Genomic DNA, 24,814 nt, shown 5'->3' on the forward strand with positions numbered 1-24,814 from the left:
TACTATTATAAATAGTATATTTTTTAAAATTATATTTTCTAATTGTTGCTAGTGTTTAAAGGAGCTATTTATCCTTTTTTGTATGTAGATTTTATTTCCAGACACTTTGCTAAACTTTCTTTTCATTTTATTTTTTTAAAAGATTTTATTTATTTATTTGAGAGAGAGAGAATGAGAGATAGCATGAGAGGGAAGAGGATCAGGGGGAGAAGCAGACTCCCTGCTGAGCAGGGAGCCCGATGCGGGACTGGATCCTGGGACTCCAGGATCATGACCTGCGCTGAAGGCAGTCGCTTAACCAACTGAGCCACCCAGGCGCCCTAAACTTTCTTTTTATTTTGAGTAACTTATTGGTAGAATTTGTAACCTTTTTTAACCAGTTACTTTGCAAAAATGACAATTTTATTTTTCCTTTTCAACCCCTATATCTTTTTATTTCTCTTTCTTGCCTTATTTGACTTACCAGAATCTCCAGGACAGTGTTGAATAGAAGCTATGATATGGGCGTTATTTGCTTTTATCCTGATTTCTAAACGAAATGTTTTCACTGTCATACCATAAAGAAAGATATTTGTTGTAGATTTGGTGGAGATCTCAGGAAAAGGAAATTCCCTCCTATTTCTAGTTACTTTTTTTTTTTTTAATCACTAGTGGGTATTGCATTTTATCAGATTTTGTGTGTGTGTGTGTGTGCATCTTTTCAGGTAATTGGGCTGTTCTTTTCCTTTAATCTCTTAATGTAGTGAACATTGATGTTAAATGTTTAGCCAGGGCGCCTGGGTGGCTCAGTTGGTTGAGCGACTGCCTTCGGCTCGGGTCATGATCCTGGAGTCCCGGGATCGAGTCCCGCATCGGGCTCCCTGTTCAGCGGAGAGTCTGCTTCTCCTTCTCACCTTCCTCCCTCTCATGCTCTGTGTCTCTCATTCTCTCTCTCAAATAAATAAATAAAATCTTAAAAAAAAAAATGTTTAGCCATTTTTGCATTGCAGGATTAGATAGCCTTAGTCCTAACTTATTATTATTTTTAACACAGCACTGGCTTCAGTTTGCTAATGTTTTTATACAGAGGACTTTTCCATCTGTATTTATGAGAGATTGACGTGATTTTTCTTTTTTTTTTTTTTTAAGATTTTATTTATTTATTTGTCAGAGAGAGCACAAGCAGGGGGAGCAACAGAGGGAGAAGGAGAGGCAGGTTCCCAGATGAGCAGGGAGCCTGATGCAGGACTCGATTCCAGGACCCTGACCAGGATCATGACCTGAGCCAAAGGCAGACGCTTAACTGACTGAGCCACCCAGGCGCCCCTGGCTTGTGATTTTTCTTTGTCCTCTTGTTCTTTGCTTTGTTAGTATTAAGAATATACCATTTCGTAAAATGAGTTTCCGAATGCTCCTTTTTTTTTTCTTCTCTTCCTTAGAAGTGCTTTTATGCAATTTGTAATGATCTGTTTCTTGAAACTTTGTCAGAATTCATCTATAAAATCATTCAGGGTCTATTATTTTCTCTGTGGGAAGATTTTTTAAATGACTAATTCCTTAATAGTCCCAGGAGTCTTCGGGCCTTCTTTTCTTCTTAAGTAAGCTTTGCTAAGTTGTAATTTTCTAGAAATTTACCCATTTAATCCAAGTTTTCAAGTTTATTGGCATAAAGTTATTTATAGCATTCTTTTATCCTTCAAATCCCGCTAAATGTGTAGTTATGTCCTTTTCATTCCTAATATCGTCCTCTCATTTTTTCTCTATTAATCTTGGCAGAAGTTTGTGTGTCTTTTTAGTGTTTTCAAAGAACTAATGCACATTTTGTTTATTCTCTTTATTTTGTTTGTTTTAGTTCACTTAGTTTCTGTTTTTATTATTATTCTCTCCTTCCTCCTTCTTTGTTTGTATCCCTCAATTAAGGTGGACACTGAACTAATTCAGTTTCAGTATTACCTAACATATCTGTTTGAATTTTAATGCTATAATTTTATTATTTATTTATTTATTTATTTTTTAATGCTATAATTTTAAATTGTGCCGATGCAGTGCTTTGGTTGCATGCCATGCTTTTAATAGAAAATATTTCTAATGTTGCTGATTTCCATTTTAATTTCCCCTTTGATCCCCGAGTTGTTAGAAATACAGATATAGTTTAAAAGTTTTAAACTGTGCAGAGGAGTTATTTTTTTCTTATTAATATCTAATTAGTCTACCCAGTATTGATTCTTTGTAGGTTGTTGGTATTTTATGGCTTAGTGAGTTGTCAGTTTTTTGGGAATGTTTTGTTTGTGCTTGAGTACATTGTGTATTTTCTAATCGTTGGGTCTGGGGTTGCATACAAGTCTGCTGTTAAGTCAGTCTTTTAATTGTGTTGTTTAGATTTTTTTAATTTTTTGAACTAGCAAAAACTGAGAAGTGGAAATCATCTTCCAGGATGATGGATAGATAATTTTTTCACCTTAGTTTTACCTTTTTTTTTTTTTTTAATTAGGACTTTATTAAAGCAGTTTTTGGTTGTTGCTGAGGAGATGGTACAAAGATTTCCCATATACCTCCTGCCCCCACACAGGTGTAGCCTCCCCCATTATCAACATCCTGCAGCAGGGTGGTACGTTTGTTACAGTTGATGAACCTGCACTGACACATCATCATCACCCAAGTCCATAGTTTACATTAGGTTCACTCTTGGCATTGTATATCCTGTGAGTCTGAACAGATGTATAATGGCAGGTGTCTATCATTATGGCATTATACCCAGTATTTTCACTGCCTTACACATTTTTCTATCTTTTTTTACTCCATGTGTTTTGAGTGTATTTTTTTAGAGGCATAAACATACAGAGTTGTTAAATTTTCCCAGTGAACCATTCCTTTCTTCCTCATGTGTTCTCCTCGTAATTTTTATAATGCTTCATCTTAAAGTCTGTTTTTTCTGATAATTTTGCAACCCTAGTTACATCGCTGATCATTAAATAGTCCTATGAGGGACGCCTGGCTGGCTCACTCAGTAGAGTATGCGACACTTGATCTTGGGGTTGTGAGTTTGAGCCCCGTGTTGGGGATAGAGATGACTTAAAGATAAAGTCTTTAAAAAAAGAAAAATATAGGGGTGGATGGCTCAGTCAGGGCAGCATCTGGCTTTGGCTTGGGTCATGATCTCAGGGCCATGGGATCAAGCCCCACGTCAGGCTCCCCACTCTGAGGGGAGTCTGTTTGTCCTTCTGCCCCTCTGCTTGCTTGTGCTCTCTCTCAAATGAATAAATAAAATCATTTAAAAAAAGAAAAATATAGTCATTTAATTTTTGAGAGAACCTACAGTTTTTGTACAATTTTGTCCATTAGCCACCAATAAAATGCTTGTTGCTCTTTCTCATAAAATATTTATCAAACAATAAATAATAGGAATGAACATTTATTATTTTATATATTTATCTCATTTAATCATATCTAGCAATGAAGTAGGTACATGGTTATCCACACTTTATAGAAACTGACTTAGGTTAAGTAATTTGCCCATAGGTCACAAAATAGTAACATGGGGGTTGGTCTCTTAGTTTCTATTTGTGATCTGTTAATAGATCTGTTAGTTTCACATCAAAGCTTCCATAAAGTTCTGTCAGTTGCTAAAATCAATATTATAACATGTGGGTGTTTTTTCTTTCCAGTTTTTACTATGGTAGGAAATGGTTTATACTTATTTTACAGTATGTCTCAGAAAATCACAGACCTATTTCCATTGTAAGTGTTATTTTTAGAACAGTAGAATTCTAATGCTTTCATTTTAGAACTGTTCTGTGCTGCATCATTATAAGATTTTGTTTGTTCCCTTAGTTTGTGAAAGTCAGCCCAAGGCTAAAATTGCTTAAGATCTATTTCCAAGGAGACAGATAGACTTGTAATAAATCTTCTCTTGTCACTCTCTCTCAGAAAATATGAACAAGGATTGAAGGTAAAAATTATAGTGCAAATGGAACTAGATTAGTCTTGGCAGGTTTAAGTTGTTTTGAAACTTTTCTTATTTTCAGCTTTAATGCTTCTCAATTATGTCTAGACAAGAACATTGAACTGGGAGGCAGAGATGGGTCTGACCCTGGCCCCCCCCCCAGCACACACAGTTGACCTTCGATCAGTCACTGAACTTGTCTGGGACTTTTCTGCTCTTTTATATAAAATAAAAATGCAAATTTAGAAGTTAAAAATTAATGCCTCCATACTTACCTCAAAAACTCTAGTCTGTCAAATTTAGTCATGTATGCAAACTGTGAACATATTATTGGAATTTTTTTTATCACACCTTAAAATGTTTAACTGAACTCTATAAAAGTCAAAATACTTCTGTCTGTTTCTCTGAATCGTCAGTGAGTCTGTGATAACATGTAAGCATTGCTAAAGGTTCTTTTTTCTTATATCATCTTCGTTTGTCAGAAAACACCACTACAAGTCATGGAAGTTAAAAGCAATGTTATTTCCTATGGATTTAGATCTGAGATTTTGTCTTTGGGACTAGGCAGCTTTTTCATTATATTGATTATGTGCCATCTGGATTACGGGAAAATAGCAAAACAGACTAGTTGATACATGCTGAATCCAGTTGTTTTCCCATTATAGACACGCACAGGGATTTAGTGCTTGGGGTGGTGTGGGATCAAGCTGCAAAATTGAAGCTGCTGACTTGTAGCCTGGACAGCTTTGATGTTCGGCTTTCTGCCTCTGAAGGCTTTTCTTGTTCTGGATGCCCATGTCTCAACTATGTCATTAAATCCAACATGTTCCAAAAGGATATCAATGGTAGGGGTTCTTCACTTCAGAAAGAGTTGAATTTATTACCATAACAAGGATTTGTACCAGAGAATGTCTTAACTTTTAATATTTATGCAGCTTTTACCATAATAAATTTTCTAAACTGCCATAAATAAAGTATTTTATCATAGTGACTTGGCTCTGGAAGAATTTGATGCCAAAACTTTTAATAAGACATTATTTAAATTAGACTGGTGAGATTGTGAAGTGATAGAAAATGTCTGGCAAATGTACGAGGTTACATGCTTACAAGTTGAGCTCATGGGGAAGCATTCAGAGAATTCAAGTAATGCCAAGTTCCCTAAAACATTTGCATTTTTTGATGATATTCTGAAACCTTCCGAAAATGTACTTCTTTAATATAACAGAAAAGCTATTATTATTTTAACGGTTTTGTTCCTGTGTTTGGTCAGCCCATGGCGTAGCTTGTGTCTGTCCCAAGAATCCAGTAAACACCTTCCTTCCTCTGGGGAGGTAGTGTCCATAGGCTCTGTACAACTAGCCATGTTTGACTCATACGAAGCTCTCAAGGAAGTTAGTTGTTACTGGGACAATGACGTAACCTATTGTCCAAGCCAAAACACTTTTAGGAAGGAAGAGAGGTGCTATTATTGATGATACTGAACTAATAGTCCTAACCTGGGATTGCCAGGCCCACCTGCATGTGTGGTCCCCCTAGCCATGACAGCCCTTAACAAGACATGTTAGATGCAGGGACTCAAATTTCATCCAGTTAGTTAATCCTTTCCACAAGGTGACTATTACCACATTGAATCTTTATATGAGTTTTTTACAGTAGTATTTTTATCCTCATTTTACAATTGAGAAAACACAATACCAAGAGACTTGCCTGCCATCCCGAAGCAAATGAGTCACCACAGAAAACCCAAGCTGCCTTACCTCAGACACAGTCCTCTGTCTTTCGCGTGGTGCCACCTTCCCACAGTTCCACCTGTAAAATCAGGGTGATTTAAGTTTGCTCACCTTTGTTGTTCAAGCACTTGTGATGCCTATGTTTTTCTAAGCCAGGACCTCTCAAACTTTACCATGCATAAAATCACCTGGGGATCTGGTTAAAATGTAGATTGTGACTCAGTGGGTATGGAACACCCAAGATTTTATATTTCCGAGAATTTTCCAGATGATGCTGAGGCTGCTGGTCTTTACTTGCTTTGGACTTCATATAGTTGGGTAATTATTGTCCTTATTACTCATATTTTAATTATAAGCAGGAAACCAGACTTTACCTTTTTGACAGAAGAAAGGATCAATTTTATGGTCTTTCCTTTTGTCTTTTTAGCCCCAGTTGTGTTCTGGCATTAAAAAAAAAAAAGAAGAATCGAGTGCTGGGACCAGGCCCTAGCACAGCCGTGTACTTTGGGTGCAAAGAGAAGGATGGGGCTTCCGGTCCCTCGATTGTTTTCAAGGGAACTTGCACACCATGATGGCTGTGGCTCAGAGTCTGGTTGCGGCCCCAGAAACTTAAACTAAAACCACCAGATGCAGCAATAGATGCATAAGATAGGATGAATCAATGAGCTAACTACTAGAAATACGAACTGCTACTCTGCACATAGCAGAACCACGGTGCGGGGCAGCGGAGCCTCCCAGACTCTGAGACTGAGGCCAGGGCCCTGTAGTTTACCGAGCTCCCAAAGAGGGAGGGGACCCGAGAGGGTTGCCTTATATTAGATTATTCCAATAAATTAGGTCACAGTAGTTAATTATTGGCATATTACGCTCCAGTTGTAGAAACAACAATTCTGCCATTTTCCTATTTACCAGTGGGGGGTAAAAACCACAGTGTCTTTCTATATTTTATAGCTAGGGTGAATCTTTGAAATAGAAATACCACCACTCTAATAATACAGGAGGCATAATTAATTGTTAGGGTAATTGCCTTTCAGATACTTTAAGTAATTGCTGTCTTATAATTTCCTCCATTACTCTATGCATACCTCTTTTGTGGTACTTGGGACATTTTCCCCTGCATTGTTAGTTTCAACATACTTTCTTTTTCCTGTTCATGATAGCAGGAGTAGGAAGGATTCATTGTTGTATTACCTGGCAGCTTGGTAGGGTCCCTTGCACACAGTGGGATTCTTCGCACAGATGAGCCCAGCAGGTCTCCCTGACAAACCTGACTTGCCTTTATAGCTCCACGGGCAGAGCCTCTGCTCAGGGCACAAAGGAGTGAGCCAGCATCAAACCAAGGCTGGTTCAGACCCAGCAGCCTTCTATAGAGACAAAAAAACAAAAAAACAACAAAAAAAACCCCAAACCCAAGAACACTACAGGTGTTTTTATAAAGGAAACTCAGGCTAGGGCATAAAGTATCTAACATAAAATTCATTCAGTAAATATTGTTTTGAAATAAATCTGCATTCATGTTCTCACACCTTGTTCAAAATAGTCTGCCCTTGGTGAGGGATACAGATTGCTTCAGAAAACCATGTCTGAACAGCTCTATACTAAGATCATTTGTAAGGTTGCAGATTGCTAAGCTTTGTTAAGGGTTTAACTAGATGTACTATTGTATTTAACTGAGATGGCCCCTTGAAAACAATATTGATCACTAGGACATACCTGAAAAAGAACAAAATGGAAATTTGCCTCTTTTTGCTGTAGAAAAAGAATTTTGCAGGGGAGAAACATGTGATGTGGGGCTGGGATTATTTGGCATTTTCAGTGTGGACTCAAGTTGTGTGCGGCTGGCCTGTCTTCTGTCTGCGGCTTGGTGGAGAACAGCAGGTGGTTTGGAGCAGAGAAGCCAGAGGAGCTTTGGGACGTGCCATTGCAGTAAGGAGACTAGAGAGAAGTGTCCCTTTGGAACTCGGCCTGTTTGTTTCCTGGTCTTAATTCGTTAGCTCCATCGGCTCGCATGAGTTAGAAAAGACCGTTCTGACAAGGCACTGAACAGGTAGGGCTGAGGAAGCAGCCGGGGCATCCTGGAGACCAGTTTCCAGAAAACCTGGGGAGTCCGCTGGCCTCTGGAGAGGAGAATGCCAAGATGGGATTTAAAGAGCTGAAAAGAAGCTTTCTGAAGAAAGTGGGTAGATTTAGGACCAGAGAGAAATGTAAACATTAGTGAGAATGATACAACTATATTTGAGCATTTTTAAAGAAGTTTTATTTGTAGTAATTTTTCTTGTATTTATAGTTCACATTTAATTTCCTTAGCAAATTATTTCCCAACTAGTGTCCTGTATATTGAATCACTTGATTCTATAGAGATGTATTATGGTGTGGAAGCACGTTTTATGCTCAAATAATTTTGGGAAATAAGTGTACAAATTAATTAAGTTTTCTGTACTGTAGAAGGTAGGACTACTCATAACTTGTAATATGCTAACTTGATCTGGGAGTCTCCAGGAAAGAAGTTAATTTTGGGGAATCTCATGGACAAACCTGACCTGCTTTTATTGCTGTATCTTCTACCACAAGGCAGGGCCTCCCCTCAGGAAACACGGACATGAGAGTCAGCCAGCATCCAGTGGAGGCCCAGTAACTTCAGACCCACTTGGGTTCCATAGATATAAAATGAAGAATATAGGAGGAGTCTATCACTTATTTGATTATTTAAGTTACATTGTTAATGACATGCTTATAAATCTCTTCAGGAAGTACACAGTACTGCCTGGGGAGCACTTTGAATGAAAAACTTTATTTTTCGTCTGTTTTCTTTTCAGTGGAAAGTTCACTTTATATTTCAAGCAAAATATGTGCCACACAGAGATTCATTGTTTTCTGTCTACAACTTTGGGATTGCATACTTTGGAATTGAGTATATTCTGGATTTTAGAAAAGTAAAATAGTTTATATGTTGTATATTTTGAATTTAAAAAACTAGTGGGTTCTGACAGTACTTTGTAGTCAAAGGAATTCATATTTCTGTGTATTTACAAAGTGGGATTAACACTTTGCAGACTTCACTTTTGTTCAGGCCACGTTTTGCCATTTGTGAAAAACTTTCAGTCTTCAGACCTTTCTGGATTATGGAATCCCAGATAAAGGATCTAGACCTGTATTCATAGCAGTTTGAATAGGTATCTCATTGAGTTTCTCTCTCTGACTAGAGCTATTTATGACCCAGCTGTGAAGATGAATGAAAGTGTGAGACACATATGTTTATGTGCCTAACTTCCATTCTGACCTCATTTTATTTTCCCGCCTTCATTTCCCTATCTCTAATTTAATCATCTATTAGTTATATGCCAATTAATAGTGACTGGAATTTTTATTATTACTACTAATCCTTGTATGGGAGGAACTTACAGAGTATTTTTTTTTCAAGATTTATTTATTTGAGAGAGAGAGAGTGAGCAAGCATGCATGGGGTGGGGAGGGGTAGACGGAGAGGGAGAGAAACTCCAGTAGACTCTGCGTTGAGCACAGAGCCCCACGTGGGCCTCAGTCTCATGACCCTGAGATCATGACCTGAGCCGAAATCAAGAATCTGACGCTCAAGCAACTGTGCCACCCAGGCACCCCTGTTAGAGTATTAATAAAACAAATTCTGCAAAGGGTTACTTTCACCATCAAGCGGCAGTGTACTTGACTTGCAATATTGAAATAAATGAAATAAATAAATAAATGAAAATAAATTTTAAAAACCTGAAGTTACACAGCTACAACATACAGCACAAACTTCCTTGTGGGAAGCAGGTATTCGAATTGTCATTCTTTTGAGGGCAGGAGATGGTGTTGTCTTTCTTCTTCCCATGGTTCCTAGAATGGCACCTTATACTAAGGATTTATGGAGTGAATGGATGAATAATTGTTGGTGCTTTTAGTATCCATTGAGATAACCTATTTTTGTATTTTACCATTTCATTCCTTTGAAAGCATATGAATGTGAATTACATGCATATCTAGCCCTCATTCACTGTTGACTACTTGTTCTTATTTAAATATGAGGTAAGAAAACTCACAAATGAATTGAAAGTGTATAAAGATTGCATGTGTACCCAGCCTCGTCATCAGCACAGTTTGATCATTTTGGTCAACCGAAGGGAGATGGTGCTTTAAATCTCTGCCACTTGATTCTTTAAGCCTATAGGAGCTGAAATAATGAAAAGTGTCCCCTCTTCCCCCCATTGGTAATTTAAACATAATAATGACAGGGTCTCCTAGAATATAAGTTCCTTGAGAACTGGGATTTTTATCAGTTTTATTCACTGATATATCAACTTTGCCTGTCACATGACGGGCAATGAATAAATGTTTGTTGAGTGAACTGTCTTTTGGCTAAATCCCACTAACTGATACTCATAGATGCCTACTTGACGGTATTAAAATCAACTGTCTTAGCACACTTGCTGGTGCATTGCCAGTTTCTTCATGATAATCTTTTTTTTTATTTTTAAAAGATTTTTATTTATTTGAGAGAGAGAATGAGAGATAGAAAGCACGAGAGGGAAGAGGGTCAGAGGGAGAAGCAGACTCCCCACCGAGCAGGAAGCCCGGTGTGGGACTCGATCCTGGGACTTCAGGATCATGACCTGAGCCGAAGGCAGTCGCTTAACCAACTGAGCCACCCAGGCGCCCTTCATGATAATCCTTAATGATGTCTGATTCCTGACTTAATGGAGAGTAGTTCACCCTCTACAAAGCTTTTCTGCCTTTCTTTTTCCTTTGGAAGCTAAAAGCCTAAGTGGTCTTACTGATGAAAGTCTGAAACCGTTGGGCACGGGGAAAGCTGGAAAGAGCACTGCTCCCAAGTTAATGACAGGAAAAAGATAAAATCCTAACTTTTCTTGAGCTGCTAAGAACATTGAGGTCATAGGCCCATGAAATCGTCTGAATCCAAGGAGGTGCAGACTGGCTCACCTGTGGCAAAGCATGTTGGAAGGCCTGGCTCCTGTACAGAAGGGTTAAGAAAAACCAGAGAACATTTTAACAAATTGTCGGAGGCCAAGTGTGGGCTGCCCTATCAGTCTGGCAGAGCTGCAGGCCCTGACGCAGGGGGAGTTTACACTCACTTGTAGGCTCTTATCCATCAGCCTCCACGGGTATGCATGAGAAATCAAGGGCGCAGGGTGGGAGCCCTCCTCCGTGTTTCAGGCCTATAGGAGGTGATTGGATGCTGCACAGGAACAGCACAAAACCCTGCCTCCTTGCTCAGAGGTAAAGAAATCTATAGAGTCAGATTCAGGGACTTTAAAATAACTAATAACTAGAATAAATTCAGGGTAACTATCAGATGGGAATTTAAATAAGTCTGTTAAAGGAAAAGGTGGACAACATACATGAGCAGATGAAGCAGAAGATGGAAACTATGAGAAACACTCAAATGGAAATGCAGGAAGAAAAGCCATGATATTATATAAGAAGAATTCCTTTGAGGGGCTCATCAGTACACTTGACACAGCTGGGGAAAGAATGTGAGCTCAGTGAATTTGAAGGCAGGTCAGTAGAAATTACCCAAACTGAATACAAAGGGGGAGAAAAAAGTAGGGACAGGGACAAAACAGAGCGTGAGTGTCCAAGAACTTTGGGGCAAATGGAGTTCCACAAAAAAGAAGAGAGAGGTAGTAAGGCAGAAGAACTGTTTGAAGGCATAATGGCTGAGAATTTGCCAAAAATCATGAAAATCCAGCCAGAGATCCAAGATGCCTAGAGAACCCTAAGCAGGATAAATAACAAAAAGAACACACCTAGATACATCCTAGTCAAAGATAAAGAGAAAACCTTGAAGGCAGCCGGGGGTGGGGGTGGGGGGTAAGACACAGGATCAGATAGAACTCACAGCAGACTTGTCAGAAACTATGAAAGTTTGAAATATCAAGATCCGTAGCATGAGGTACATTTGACTAAAATGTCATCAGAAAGGAAACGTTTTCTGATAAGTACCAGTGTTTTCCAAATAAGAGCTGGACCCTGCAGATGAAAAACTGACTCACTATTGATAACCAATTCTACTTAAAGTGAGAGAAAAATCTTTTCAGAATGTGAGTTAATGACCAAGTTTTGTGGCAGGTGTTGAAATATGGAAGAGAGACTAATAACATGTTAGTTGATTTCATTGTTCTAAAAACCTTAAAATAATCACCATAATGGAGAAAGGATCCTCTTCTAAAGCTCGATAATTTGAGAAGGCACATGTATTTCATTACGTGTATTTGGCTATTATGCAAATGAAGAGAAATATAAATAGAAAACTATGAAAGTACATTTCCTTATTAAGAACTTGATTGCTAGGTGCTACATAGAACTGTTGAGCTATAATTTCTGTCTCCTAAGAATTTATAAATCTAAAACGGACTATATTTACAGAATATATAGATAAAAGAGTAAAATGTAAATAAAGTTTGTCAGCATCAATGATTATTGTGTTACACAGGGCAATGCAATAGTAAATTATACTAGTTACCATTTACTCAGCATCTACTCTGTTAAACCTGACATAGTATGTTTTAAAAATACATTCTGGGGCGCCTGGGTGGCTCAGTTGGTTAAGCGACTACCTTCGGCTCAGGTCATGATCCTGGAGTCCCAGGATCGAGTCCCACATTGGGCTCCTTGCTCAGCAGGGAGTCTGCTTCTCCCTCTGACCCTCTTCCCTCTCGTGCTCTCTATCTCTCATTCTCTCTCTCTCTCAAATAAATAGAATCTTAAAAAAAATCATTTAAAAATGCATTCTGTTCAATTCTCATCTAATTCCGCAAAATGATAATACATTTTGTCAATGAGGAAAGTATGCCTTGGAGAAGTTCAGTACATTGCCCAACATTTTCCCACCACACTGTTAAGTGGCACAGTTAGGATTCAGACTTGGAGGGAAAAAAAAGAAAAAAGGATTCAGACTTACTTGGTTTAGTCTGGCTCCAAAACCTGTTCTCCTTCCTTTACACTCCAGTGAAGCATAATTATGGAAGTGCAGAGTCAGAACGGTCTTGGTTTAAGGCAGACCATGCTCTCAGTTCTCCTTTAAAGGGTCTAAGAAGAAGGTTCCTGGAAGGAATAGTATTTCTGGATTTATGGCATGATATGAAGTAGCCATTTCAGCAGGCAGAAGTTCAGGATCCTGGAAACAACCTGAAAGGCCCAAGACAGCTGTCCAGCTGTGCCTTTCTGACACCATCATTCTTCACCCTAGTCAATTTGAATTTTATTCTTGATTTACAACATTCTTAGTCTGCTAGTAGGATTTCTTTTAATCTTGAATGAATATGGCCGTGTCCAGATCCCAAGGAGAACTGGGAATTACATGCCACTGTCAGGAGGTTTAGTGATAAGTGGAAGTATTTTCTACCGTGGAAATTATAAAGATTGAAAGAGAGTCTGATAAAAGATGCAGTTGATGATATGGTGAAAGAGTTATTACTTCTGATGCCGTGAACTTTGGTGAATTTTCAATTTAATGTAATGAAAAATAATTACAATATTGTTTGAGGTTCAGGTGTTTTAAATACATTTTCACTTATATATAGTTGCTCATTACCTGTCACCTTGGATGTATTCATATTCTATTTCTTCAGTATATCAACAAATGTGAGAGTCCTCACATTAGGAGACAATAATGTGAAACAGCTGTGCTACTTGATAGATATAACCACTTGCGGAATGACAGCAAAAATGGAATTTTTTTCAACATTGGTTGTCATAACTCTGGTTGGTAAAGTGATATTTACAGAAGAAAATCTTAACCAGGAAACAATTTCCTAATTTGAAATTTAAGATTTAACTTCTAAATATTTCTATTAAAAAAAATTCTCATATAACTTGAAGATCAATTTGTATGGTATTTAAGTTTTCACCTTATTTTTTGTTCTTTTAAATAAAAGGATGTACTTTTCAAGAGAATGATATAAATATATACAGGCATACTTCATTTTACTATGCTTTGCTTTATTACGCTTTGCAGATATTATATTTTTTACAATTGAAATTTTGTGGCAACTTTGCATCAAGCAAGTATGTCGGTGCCATATTTCCAACAGCGTTTGTTTACTTTATGTTTCCGTGCCACATTTTGGTAATTCTTGCAATATTTCAAACTTTCATTATTACTGCATTTGTTACAGTGAGCTGTGGTCAGTGATTACGACTCACTGAAAGCTTAGACGATGGTTAGCATTTTTTAGCAATGAAGTATTTTTAAGTTAAGGTATATGCATTGTTTATTTAGACATAATGCTATTGCACACTGAATCGACTACAGTATAGTGTAAATATAATTTTATATGCACTGGGAGATAAAGCAATTCATTTGACTCCATTGTGATAATCACTTTGTTGCAGTGGTCTACAAACCAAATCTGCAGTATCTCCAAGGTGTGCTTGTAACTCTGCTCCAACAGCTGAAATGAATTTATTATTTTCACCCTGTTATTTTTTTTAATTTAATTTAATTTTATTACGTTATGTTAGTCACCGTACGATACATCATTAGTTTTTGATGTAGAGATCCTTGATTCATTGTTTTCGTATAACACCCAGTGCTCCATGCAGTGCGTGCCCTCCTTAATACCCATCACCAGGCTAACCCATCCCCCCACCCCCCTCCCCTCTAGAACCCTCAGTTTGTTTCTCGGAGTCCATAGTCTCTCATGGTTCATCTCCTCCTCTGATTTCCTCCCCTTCATTTTCCCTTCCTTCTCTTAATGTCCTCCATGCTATTCCTATGTTCCACAAATAAGTGAAACCATGTGATAATTGACTTTCTCTACTTGACTTATTTCACTTAGCATAATCTCCTCCAGTCCCATCCATGTTGATGTAAAAGTTGGTTATTCATCCTAAATGAATAAAATGAGTCTAAAATGAGTCTCTGGCAGACAGAATATCAATGGGTCTTGTTTTTTTTATCCAATCTGATAGCCTGTCTTTTTTTTTTTTAAAGATTTATATTTATTTATTCATGAGAGACAGAGAGAGAGAGAGAGAGAGGCAGAGGGAGAAGCAGGCTCCCAAAGAGCAGGGAGCCCAATGCGGGACTTGATCCCAGGACTCTGGGATCATGACCTGAGCCGAAGGAAGACGCTTAACCATCTGAGCCACCCAGGCACCCTAGCCTGTGTCTTTTGATTGGGGCATTTAGCCCATTTACATTCAGGGTAACTATTGAAAGATAGGAATTTAGTGCCATTGTATTGCCTGTAAGGTGACTGTTACTGTATATTGTCTGTGTTCCTTTCTGGTCTATGTTGCTTTTAGGCTCTCTCTTTGCTTAGAGGACCCCTTTCAATATTTCTTGTAGGGTTCGTTTTGTGTTTGCAGATTCCTTAGGTTTTTGTTTGTCCTGGAAGCCTTTTATCTCTCCTATTTTCAATGACAGCCGAGACTGATACAGTATTCTTGGCTGCATATTTTTCTCATTTAGTGTTCTGAATATATCATGCCAGTCCTTTCTGGCCTGCCAGGTCTCTGTGGATAGGTCTGTTTCCACTCTAATGTGTCTACCATTGTAGGTCACAGATCTCTTGTCCTGAGCTGCTTTCAGGATTTTCTTTTTGTCTCTGGGACTCGTAAGTTTTACTATTAGATGTCGGGGTGTTGAGCTATTTTTATTGATTTTGAGAGGGGTTCTCTGTGCCTCTTGGATTTTGATGCCTGTTTCCTTCCCCAGATTAGGGAAGTTCTCTGTTATAATTTGCTCCAATATGCCTTCTGCCCCTCTCTCTCTTTCTTCTTCTTCTGGGATCCCAATTATTCTAATGTTGTTTCGTCTTATGGTATGGCTTATCTGTTGAATTCTGCCCTCGTGATCCCGTAGTTGTTTATCTCTCTTTTTCTCAGCTTCTTTATTTTCCATCATTTGGTCTTCTATATCGCTAATTCTCTCTTCTGCCTCATTTATCCTAACAGAGCCCCCATTTTTGATTGCACCTCATTAATAGCCTTTTTGATTTCGACTTCTTAGATTTTAGTTCTTTTATTTCTCCAGAAAGGGTTTCTCTAATATCTTCCATGCTTTTTTTCAAGTCCAGCTAGTATCTTTAAAATCATCATTCTGAACTGTAGTTCCAACATTGTACTAATGTCCGTATTGAGTAGGTCCCTGGCAGTCAGTACTGCCTCTTGTTCTTTTTGTTGAGGTGATTTTTTCCATCTTGTCATTCTGTCCAGAGGAGAATAGATGAATGAGAGAACAAAATGCTACCAGGATACCAACGTCCCCAGAAAATATACTCTAATCAAATCAGAAAAGACCTGAAACCAGGGGAAAAGAAAGGGAAAGAAAGAAAAAAGAAAAAGAGAAAAACAGAATGTGATCAAATATGATCAGGGTGGTGTGTAGATCAGTGCCACACACTAGATTTTGGGTGTATTTTGGTCTGTTAGATGAAAGTGCCTCCCAAAATTTTAAAGAAAGAAAAACTTATATATGTATAAAAATAAGGGTTAATACACTGAAGGGATGGAATATGACTGTAAAGATGAAAATTATAAAAGATTTTATAAAAGGAATTGATAAGATAAGAAGTTGTTTGAAAAAAGAAAGAAGAAGATTTGAAAAAAAGAAAAAAAAAACGGGAGAGAATGTGATCAGGCAGGAGACTAGAACAAAGCCAGACACTAGAGATTTAGGGTATATTTTGATCTGTTAGAAAAAACTGTATCTCAAAATTTTAAAGAGAGAATAACTTATATATATATATATATATATCAAAAATAAGGGTAACTACTATGAAGGGATAGAATATGACTCTAAAAATGAAAAATAAAAATGTCTTTTAAAAAAGGGATTGATAAGATGTTGGTTGAAAAAGGGAAAAAGAAAGATTCAAAAAAGAAAAAAAAGTTAAAAAAATTAACTTTGAAAGACTAAAGAATCATGGTAAAAAAGCCATGAATTCTATGTGCAGTATTCCCCTAGCGCTGGAGTTCTGCCGTTCTCATTGATTGATAAACTTGGTCTTGGCTGGCTGTTCTTGCTGATCTTCTGGGGAGGGGCCTGTTGCCGTGGTTCCAAAATGTCTTTGCCAGAGGCGGCATTGCCCCACTCTTGCCGGTCCGAGCTAAGTAATCTGCTCCGGTTTGCTCTTGGGAGTTTTTGTTCCCTGCAAGCTTTAGGTACAGCTTTGGAGGACGAGAGTGAAAATGGCGGCCTCCCAATCTCTGCCCTGGAGGAGCCAAGAACTCGGGGCCCCGCTCCTCAGTGCGCCCCCAGAGAAAAGCAGTCAGTCACTCCCGTCTCCCTGGTCTCCAGGCGCCCTCCATGCTGACCGGGCCTGTGACTGAGTGTTTCTATCTCTGGTACAGGACCCCGTGTGAAATCTCCAAACCCAGCAGATCCCTGCGGTGCGCTCCCGCGCCGCCCCTCCCGGGGGAGGAAGGGGAGTCTTCCCGGATCTGCCGCTTGTTGGGTCCCTGCTGGAGGAGCAGTGGCCTGACTGTACCACGGATCACGGTTTATGGCAACCCCGAGCTGAGAGCCCGTGCCTCGGCTCCATCTCTGCAGCCGGCTTCCCCGCTCTGGTACTTGGGAGCTCTGCTGCACTCAGGCACCCCCGGTCTTTCTGTGACCCCGAGGGTCCTGAGACCACACTGTCCCATGAGGGTTCCACCCCCAGCTTAGCCACTGGAGCGACGTCCCTCAGCAGAGCCGACTTCTAAAAGTTCCGATTTTGTGCTCCGCTGCTCTATCACTTGCTGGTACCGGCTGACGGAGGCCCCCTGCCCCACCGTCTATCCTCCCGAATATCGCCTCGGATTCACTTCTCTGCACATCCTGCCTTCCAGAAAGTGGTCGCTTTTCTGTTCATAGTTGCTGCTATTCTTTTCTTCGATCTCATGTTGAGTTCGTAGGAGTTCAGGATGGTTTGATCCCTATCCAGCTGAATTCCTGGGACCAGACAAAATCCAGGTCTCCTATTCCTCCACGCCATCTTGCTCCACCCCGTGTTGATAACAATTTCTAATAATCATTTCTATTTCCTTGGTGTTAGTCATAATCTCTTCCCTTTCATTCATAATTTTATTAATTTGGGTCCTTTCTCTTTTGTTTTGGATAAGTCTGGCCAGTGGTTTATCGATCTTACTAATTCTTTCAAGAAACCAGCTTCTAGTTTCGTTGATCTTATCTAGTGCGTTTCTGGTTTCTAATTCATTGATCTCTGCTCTAATCTTAATTATTTCTCTTCTAATGCATGGCTTAAGCATTGTTTGTTGCTTTTTCTCTAGTTCTTTAAGTTGTAAAGTTGGTGAATTTGGGATTTTTCTGTTTTTTTTTTTTTTTTTTTTTTAGTGAGGCTTGGGTGGCTATGTATTTCCCCCTTAGGACCGCCTTTGTAGTATCCCATAGGTTTTGGACTGATGTGTTTTCATTCTCATTGGTTTCCATGAATTGTTTTAAATTCTTCTTTGATTTCCTGGTTGACCCAAACATTCTTGAGCAGAGTGGTCTTTAGCTTCCAAGTATTTGAATTTCTTCCAAATTTTTCTTGTGATTGAGTTCCAGTTTTAAAGCATTATGGTCTGAGAATATACAGGGAATAATCTTAGTCTTTTGGAATCAGTTGAGACCTTATTTGTGACCCAGTATGTGGTCTATTCTGGAGAAAGTTCTGTGGGTGCTCCAGAAGAATGAGTATTCTGTTGTTTTAGGGTGGAATGTTCTTTTTATATCTATGAGGTCCATCTGGTTCAGTGTGTCATTCAAAGCTCTTGTTTCTTTGTTGATTTTCTGCTTAGATGATCTGTCCATTGCTGAGAGTGGAGTATTGAGGTCTCCTACAATTAACGTATTATTATCAATACGACTCTTTATTTTGGTTGACAGTTGGCTCATGTAGATGGCTGCTCCCATGTAGGGGGTGTAGATATTTACAATTGTTAGATCTTCTCGTTGGATAGACCCTTTAAGAATGATATGGTGTCCTTCTGTGTCTCTAGCTACAGTCTTTAGCTTAAAATCTAATTTGTCTGATATAAGAATTGCTACCCCATCTTTCTTTTGAGGTCCGTTGGCATGGAAGATGGATCCCCATCCCTTCACTTTCAGTCTGAATGTATCTTTAGGTTCAAAATTAGTCTCTTGTAGACAGCATATGGATGGGTCCTTTTTATCCAATCTGCAAACCTGTGCCATTTTATGGGAGTATTCAGGCTCTTCACATTGAGAGTGATTATTGAAAGATATGAACTTATTTTCATCATATTGCCTGTGAAGTCCTTGCTTTTATAGATTGTCTCTGTAAATTTCTGTTCTGTATCACTTTTGGGGTCTTTCTCCTTTTATAGAACCCCCTTAATATTTCTTGCAGGGCTGGCTTAGTGGTCACATATTCTTTTAGTTTCTGCTTGTCTTGGAAGCTCTGCATCTCTTCATCCATTCTAAATGACAGCCTTGCCGGATAAAGTGTTCTTGGCTTCATGTTCTTCTCATTTAGTACCCTGAATATGTCTTGCCAGGCCTTTCTGGCTTGCCAGGTCTCTGTGGATAGGTCTGACGTTATTCTGATATTCCTCCCTCTGTGTGTAAGGAATCTTTTCCCCCTAACTGCCCTTAAGATGATTTCCTTGGTTCTAAGATTTGCGAGTTTTACTGTTAATATGCTGGGGCATTGGCCTGTTTTCCTTGATCTTGGGAGGAGTCCTCTCTGCCTCTAGGATGTGAATGTTTCATTCCCCAGATTAGGGAAGTTCTCAGCTACGATTTGCTGAAATATATCCTCTAGTCATTTCTCTCTCTCTCCACCCCCTCAGGGATCCCAATAATTCTGGCATTGGAATGTTTCATGGTGTCACTTATTTCTCTGATTCTGTTTTCATGCATTTTGAGCTGTTTCTCCCTGGTTGCCTGTTTTTCCTTCTTTTCTATCAATTGGTCTTCTAGATCACTAATTCATTCTTCTGCCTCACTTACTCTAGTTGTTAGATTACCTAAATTAAATTGGATCTCATTAATAGTATTTTTAAGTTCTGCCAGTTCAGCTTTCATTTCTGCCCTTAGAGACTCTATATTGCCATTATTCGATTTCTCTGTTCTAGCTATCGTCTTCACGACTGCTACCCTGAATTCCATTTCTGACGTTTTGGTTATATCTGTATCCATTTGTAAATCTGTGGTAGAAGTCACAGTCTCTGAGTCTTTCCTATTGGTGGTTCCTCCTCCTAGTCATTCTGTTGAGGGGTGGTTGAGGGAGTGTACAGGGTCCAAATTATTGACAACAACCCAAGCAAGATGCACCTGTTTTAAAAAGACCTTAGGGTTGTCAGCCTCTTGTTCTCCCAGCCTGTCTTCTGGGGGAGGGACCTGCCACACTGTTACTCAGGCAACCCTGTTTGGGCAGAGTTGCCCTGCCCACTGTGGCAGGGGGGATTGGGCTCAGTGAAAACCAGTTTTGGGGGCCTTTTGTTCTCTGGCGGCTTTCTCTGGTGGCTTTCCGCTTCTCTTCTGAGAGTGAGAGCAGAAGAGACTGTTTCCAACCCTCTGCCTCATAACAGAGAGATCGCAGTCTGTTCTTCAGTGAGTTCTCCAGGCCACACTATCTCCGTTTCTGTCTGTGCTGCTAAAAACTACAGTGTCTTGGGTTGTGCACTCCTCAGCAGCACTCCCAGTCCTTGTCTCCAGGTTGGGGTACATCTCTGCCTGTTTTGCTTCTAATATGGCCAGCCCCCCCAGTTCGCACACATGGCCCTGCCGCTCCAGATTTCATTCCAGGGGGCTGCCCTAATGTCCTTTCCCCACTGCTATCGGTCTGTAAGTCTGTGCCCAGTCCCCAGTGTGGGAGGATTTCACACAACGTTGGTGCAGGATCCCGAAGGCTCCCTCCCCCTTCTGTTTATCTTCTGATATCTGCCCACAGAATCAGGGCTCCCTGCTTCATACCTCAAAACCAACTGCCTGCGATATTCTGTTTGTAGAGATCCAGATATATCTTCTTACATCTCAGGCTGATTTCATGGGTGTTCAGAGTGGTCTGGTAGATATCCAACTCAATTCTGGGGACTGGTTGGAATAGGGTCCCCTACTCCTCCACCATCTTTTCCTCCCCTGACATGCATTTATTAATTTCAATTGACTAAGAGCCAAACTAGATTTTTTTTTTGTTTTTGTTTTTTAAGTTTTTATTCAAATTCCAGTTCATTAACATACGGTGTAATATTAGTTTCAGGTGTACAATATAGTGATTCAGCACTTCCATACAACATCTGGTGCTCATCACAACTACACTCCTTAATCTCCCAAACTAGATTTTTTAAAAAAATCTCTTTACCGGGATGCCTGGGTGGCTCAGTCAGGTAAGTGTCTGCGTTCAGCTCAGGGGAGTCCTGCACCGAGCTCCCCGCTCAGCAGGGAGCCTGCTTCTCCCTCTGCCTCTCTCCTTCCTTGTGCTCTTTCTTTCTCTCTCTCTGACATATAAATAAATCTTTAAAAAAATTATTTAAAAAGGGGGTGCCTGGGTGGCTCGGTTAAGCGACTGCCTTCGGCTCAGGTCATGATCCTGGAGTCCCGGGATCGAGTCCCACATCAGGCTTCCTGCTCAGCAGGGAATCTGCTTCTCCCTCTGACCCTCTTGCCTCTCGTGCTTTCTATCTCTCATTCTCTCTCTCTCTCAAATAAATAAATAAAATCTTTAAAAAAATTATTAAAAAAAAGATTCAACCTGTGCTCTTGATCCTTTCCCCTCCCAACTTCTCTTAAAAAAAAAATCTCTTTACCTATTTACACCTCACATGATATAAATATATTATTTAATTTGTATTTTGATAGACTAATGACTCTTTCCTTTGAACTAGTCTACTAGGAGTGTACTCACCTTGTATATGTTTCTGTATATTTTTGGTAAACGTTCCTTGAATTTACTACAGTATGTATAGTAGGCCTTGAATATGTAATTTTTGATGGGTTTTTTTTGTACTTATCCTTTTATTTTGAAATAATTACAGATTCATGGGAAGTGGCAAAAAATAACACAGAGGTCCCATGTCACCTTCACCAGCAATGGTACTCATTTCTCCCAGCAGTAACATTTTCTGTAACTATAGGATGTATTTCCTTTTATTACATAATCATTGATGAAGTGTTCTTAGCTGTCCCTGTTCTTGCATGATCTCTTTCTTTACATCTTTTGTTTTATTGGAAACCCGACAAGGAAAGAATTAAATTTGTCCCTTTAACGTTTGCCATTTCTGTGTGGGTTTGAATCTCTGAGGTATCAGCCTTGCAGTTAGTAGGGGTTATGTTGGGTTTAGCTCTTAGATCCATTACTTGGCATTTCCGTATCATTGTCTACAGAGCAGAAGTAGTAAACCTTTCAAAGATGCCTGACCACTGCTGCGGGCCCTGGGGCTGCTTGTTTCCCTGCTAAGCCGGGGCACCTTCCTACCCTTTCCATCACCCACTGCTGACTTGATGTTCTTCCTCATTCACCTTCTGTTCCCCCATCTGCCTGATCCTCAGTTCTGCCCATACCCCATGCCAGACTGGGATCCCAGGGTTCTCCCAGGGCTGATGATTCTGCACTTCTCAGTGGATCACGCTCCACAACTTTCTCTAACCTTCTTAAGCCTGGAAGTCCAGCTCCTCCCACAGCTTCCTGTCTGACTGCCCATCCATGGGAGCCCAACACCTGAGCCTCCTCTCGCCGGTGGTCTGTGCCGCTTCTCCTCCTGCCTGTTCAGGAACCTTGCGCTCTCGTCTCATTGTCTCTTCTCCTGTCTACATCTCCAGTCTGTGTCCCTGTAGGGTTCATTGCCATCAGCATTTCTTAAGCTTGCTTGTGCATTTTCCAGCCTCAAACAGGACTTCTCCCTCTCCCCTTTGCCTCTGCAGTACTGCCCTTACACTCCGCACCTTTCTGGCACGCTCCTGGAAACAGTGCTGTGTTCTGGGTCTCACCTCCCACTCGGCTCCAGCCCTCTCCCATGGCGCCCCTGCCCCTGACACTCTGGCAGCTGCTTGTGTTACTGGCGTGCGTCACTGGTACACTATAGCCTGTTGGTTTTTTTCCTAACCCACTTCGGTCTTCCTCCTCTCCAGGTCTACACTGCAGCCAAAAGAATCTTTTAAAAATACAGATCTAAACTTGTGACTTCTTTGCTTAAAACTCCCCAGTGGCTTACCACGATGCAGAGTCTGAGAGTGGAGACCAGTGTCCCTGCTTGGTTCCTACCTGCCTCTCCAGCCTGCTGGAGCCCTGCTTTCCTGCCCGTGGCTCCCTCACCACCTACCAAGGACCCTCTTCTGCCCTTCACACACGGGGTTTCTTCTGCCTGGGATGTTTCTTTCTCCCTGCAGCCCATCCCTTTCTCCTTAATGCCTGTTCATTTTGCAAATTCCACATCTACGTTAGTTCCTCAGTTAAGCCTTTCTAGGTCATGGCTCTCCTACCGACCTGCACTGTATTTCTGTCTTAGTATTCATGATAGTTGTTAACTCTTGTTAAAATTGTGCTTGTATGAGTAATGTCAGCCTATGGAGCTCATGGGGCCAGGATCCTGTCTGTTTGCCATTTTCTGTCCCTGAGACCTAATACAGTGCTCGTCCACAGTACTTTTCATTGTTGGAAAAATGAGAAAATGCCATCCTTCCACATACTTTTTTTTTTTAAATGAAAACAAAACTATTAAAGCTTCGTGAGGCATGAAAAATCCAAGTATAGCACAAGTCCTATCAGCTGAAGATATAATGTAAAGTGAGGTTTAAGGAAATTGAACGTTCTGTTAGAGGCTTTTGGCATATATGACTTAATTAAATCTTGACTTTTTAAAATTCTGTCTGAGGAAATTTTTGTTTTATACAAGATGGCTGCCCCTGGTGTGAGAAAACCCCAGACCTTTCACCTGCGTCAGACTCTATACTATGCAACCTCCTTCAGTCCATGTCTTAACATTTCCTTTGTTGCCTGGTATGCCTTTCTTATAGCCGAACGGGAAGAAGAGAGAACAGGCTTTGTCGTCTGAGCCTTCATCACGTACTGCTGTAGTCTTTCACTGAAGCCCTTCTTAAATGATCATTCTGGTGTTCTTCATTCCTTCTGGAAATACTTATGGAGTGTCTGCTGTAATCTGGGCACTCTGAGGGGATACGTGTAAATATGGCTGTGCCCAGGCCCCCTTCCGGCAGACAGCTCACAGTGGTCATTCATGGGTGGTTAATTTACACAAAGGTAGTGCTAGGAACCTGCCCCAGGTGTCTTTTATAATGGATTTCTCTGTAGAAGGGCTTTTAGCTTCATTTAGATTATATGTAGGGTTGTATAAAATGGTAGCTGTATTCAGTAAACAATATTAATGATATTAACGTAGAGTAAGTTGACTGAAGGACTTCCTTGACTACATTATTAGTGTATTTCTAAGCGAATATGTGATGTTATGTGATTAGGCCTAATTAGTTTCAGGGAGGAAGCCTTAAATCAGATAGGGTCATTATACTGAGTTTCCAAGCTCTGCAGTTCTTTCAGGTTGGAAAATAAAAGAATGTGCAATTCATTATCGTGGTTATTTGTTAGGATATCAGTTCAGCTTTAATACTGGCTGACACCATGGATTATCATCTATTTCTCTACACTTGACTCCTTTATTCCTATCATCCGTTATTAGATGCACTTAACATTCAGCAGAGCACTTGAACAGGCTTTCACTGGTAACAAAGGAACAGAAAAAGCAATCACTTTTACTAAGGTTTTAAACAGATTTTTAAAGATCAACGCCACTATCTTAGTTCCCTGTAGTGTTGTATTTTTCATGTACAAACCCTAATTTAACAGTCACCATGACTAAATTCAGTTATTAATTTTTTCGTTTGTTGTCGTTTTTTAACTTTCCTACCCCATGTCGTTTTTTAACTTTCCTACCCTTTCCTACCCCATTCCTACCCCATAAGCACACAGTGCAGCAACTCATTAAATAACTTAATCAAATATATGTTCTTTTGTTTTTCAAGTCGCTGCCCAAAAATATGGTGTCTCGGCTTTGTGAATCGAAAAAGGTGTGTGCTGCAGCTGATATGCAACTTCAGGTATGTATGTGCCTTTGTTCTGAAGTTTTTCATAGTAATTATTCAAAATAAATATATAACTTTAAATTCTTGCCAGTGCTGCACATTTATTATAATAATCATGCTTCTAAGACATCTTTCATC

The 24,814-nt window shown here is 39.8% G+C and overlaps 1 protein-coding gene across 1 annotated transcript in view; it reads left to right on the forward strand.

The window, feature by feature from the left end:
- MIPEP (mitochondrial intermediate peptidase) overlaps nucleotides 1-24,814 on the forward strand; it is a 174,948-nt gene that overhangs the window by 72,438 nt on the left and 77,696 nt on the right. The window contains exon 15 of the mRNA XM_025875187.2: nucleotides 24,617-24,691. Coding sequence (XP_025730972.1) covers nucleotides 24,617-24,691 — 75 coding nt within the window. The remainder of the gene's footprint in view (nucleotides 1-24,616; nucleotides 24,692-24,814) is intronic.

This window comes from Callorhinus ursinus, unplaced genomic scaffold (assembly GCF_003265705.2).
Source record: "Callorhinus ursinus isolate GAN/ISIS: 27379988/994484 unplaced genomic scaffold, GSC_fseal_2.0 scaffold7, whole genome shotgun sequence".
In the NCBI taxonomy this organism is placed as follows: domain Eukaryota; kingdom Metazoa; phylum Chordata; class Mammalia; order Carnivora; family Otariidae; genus Callorhinus; species Callorhinus ursinus.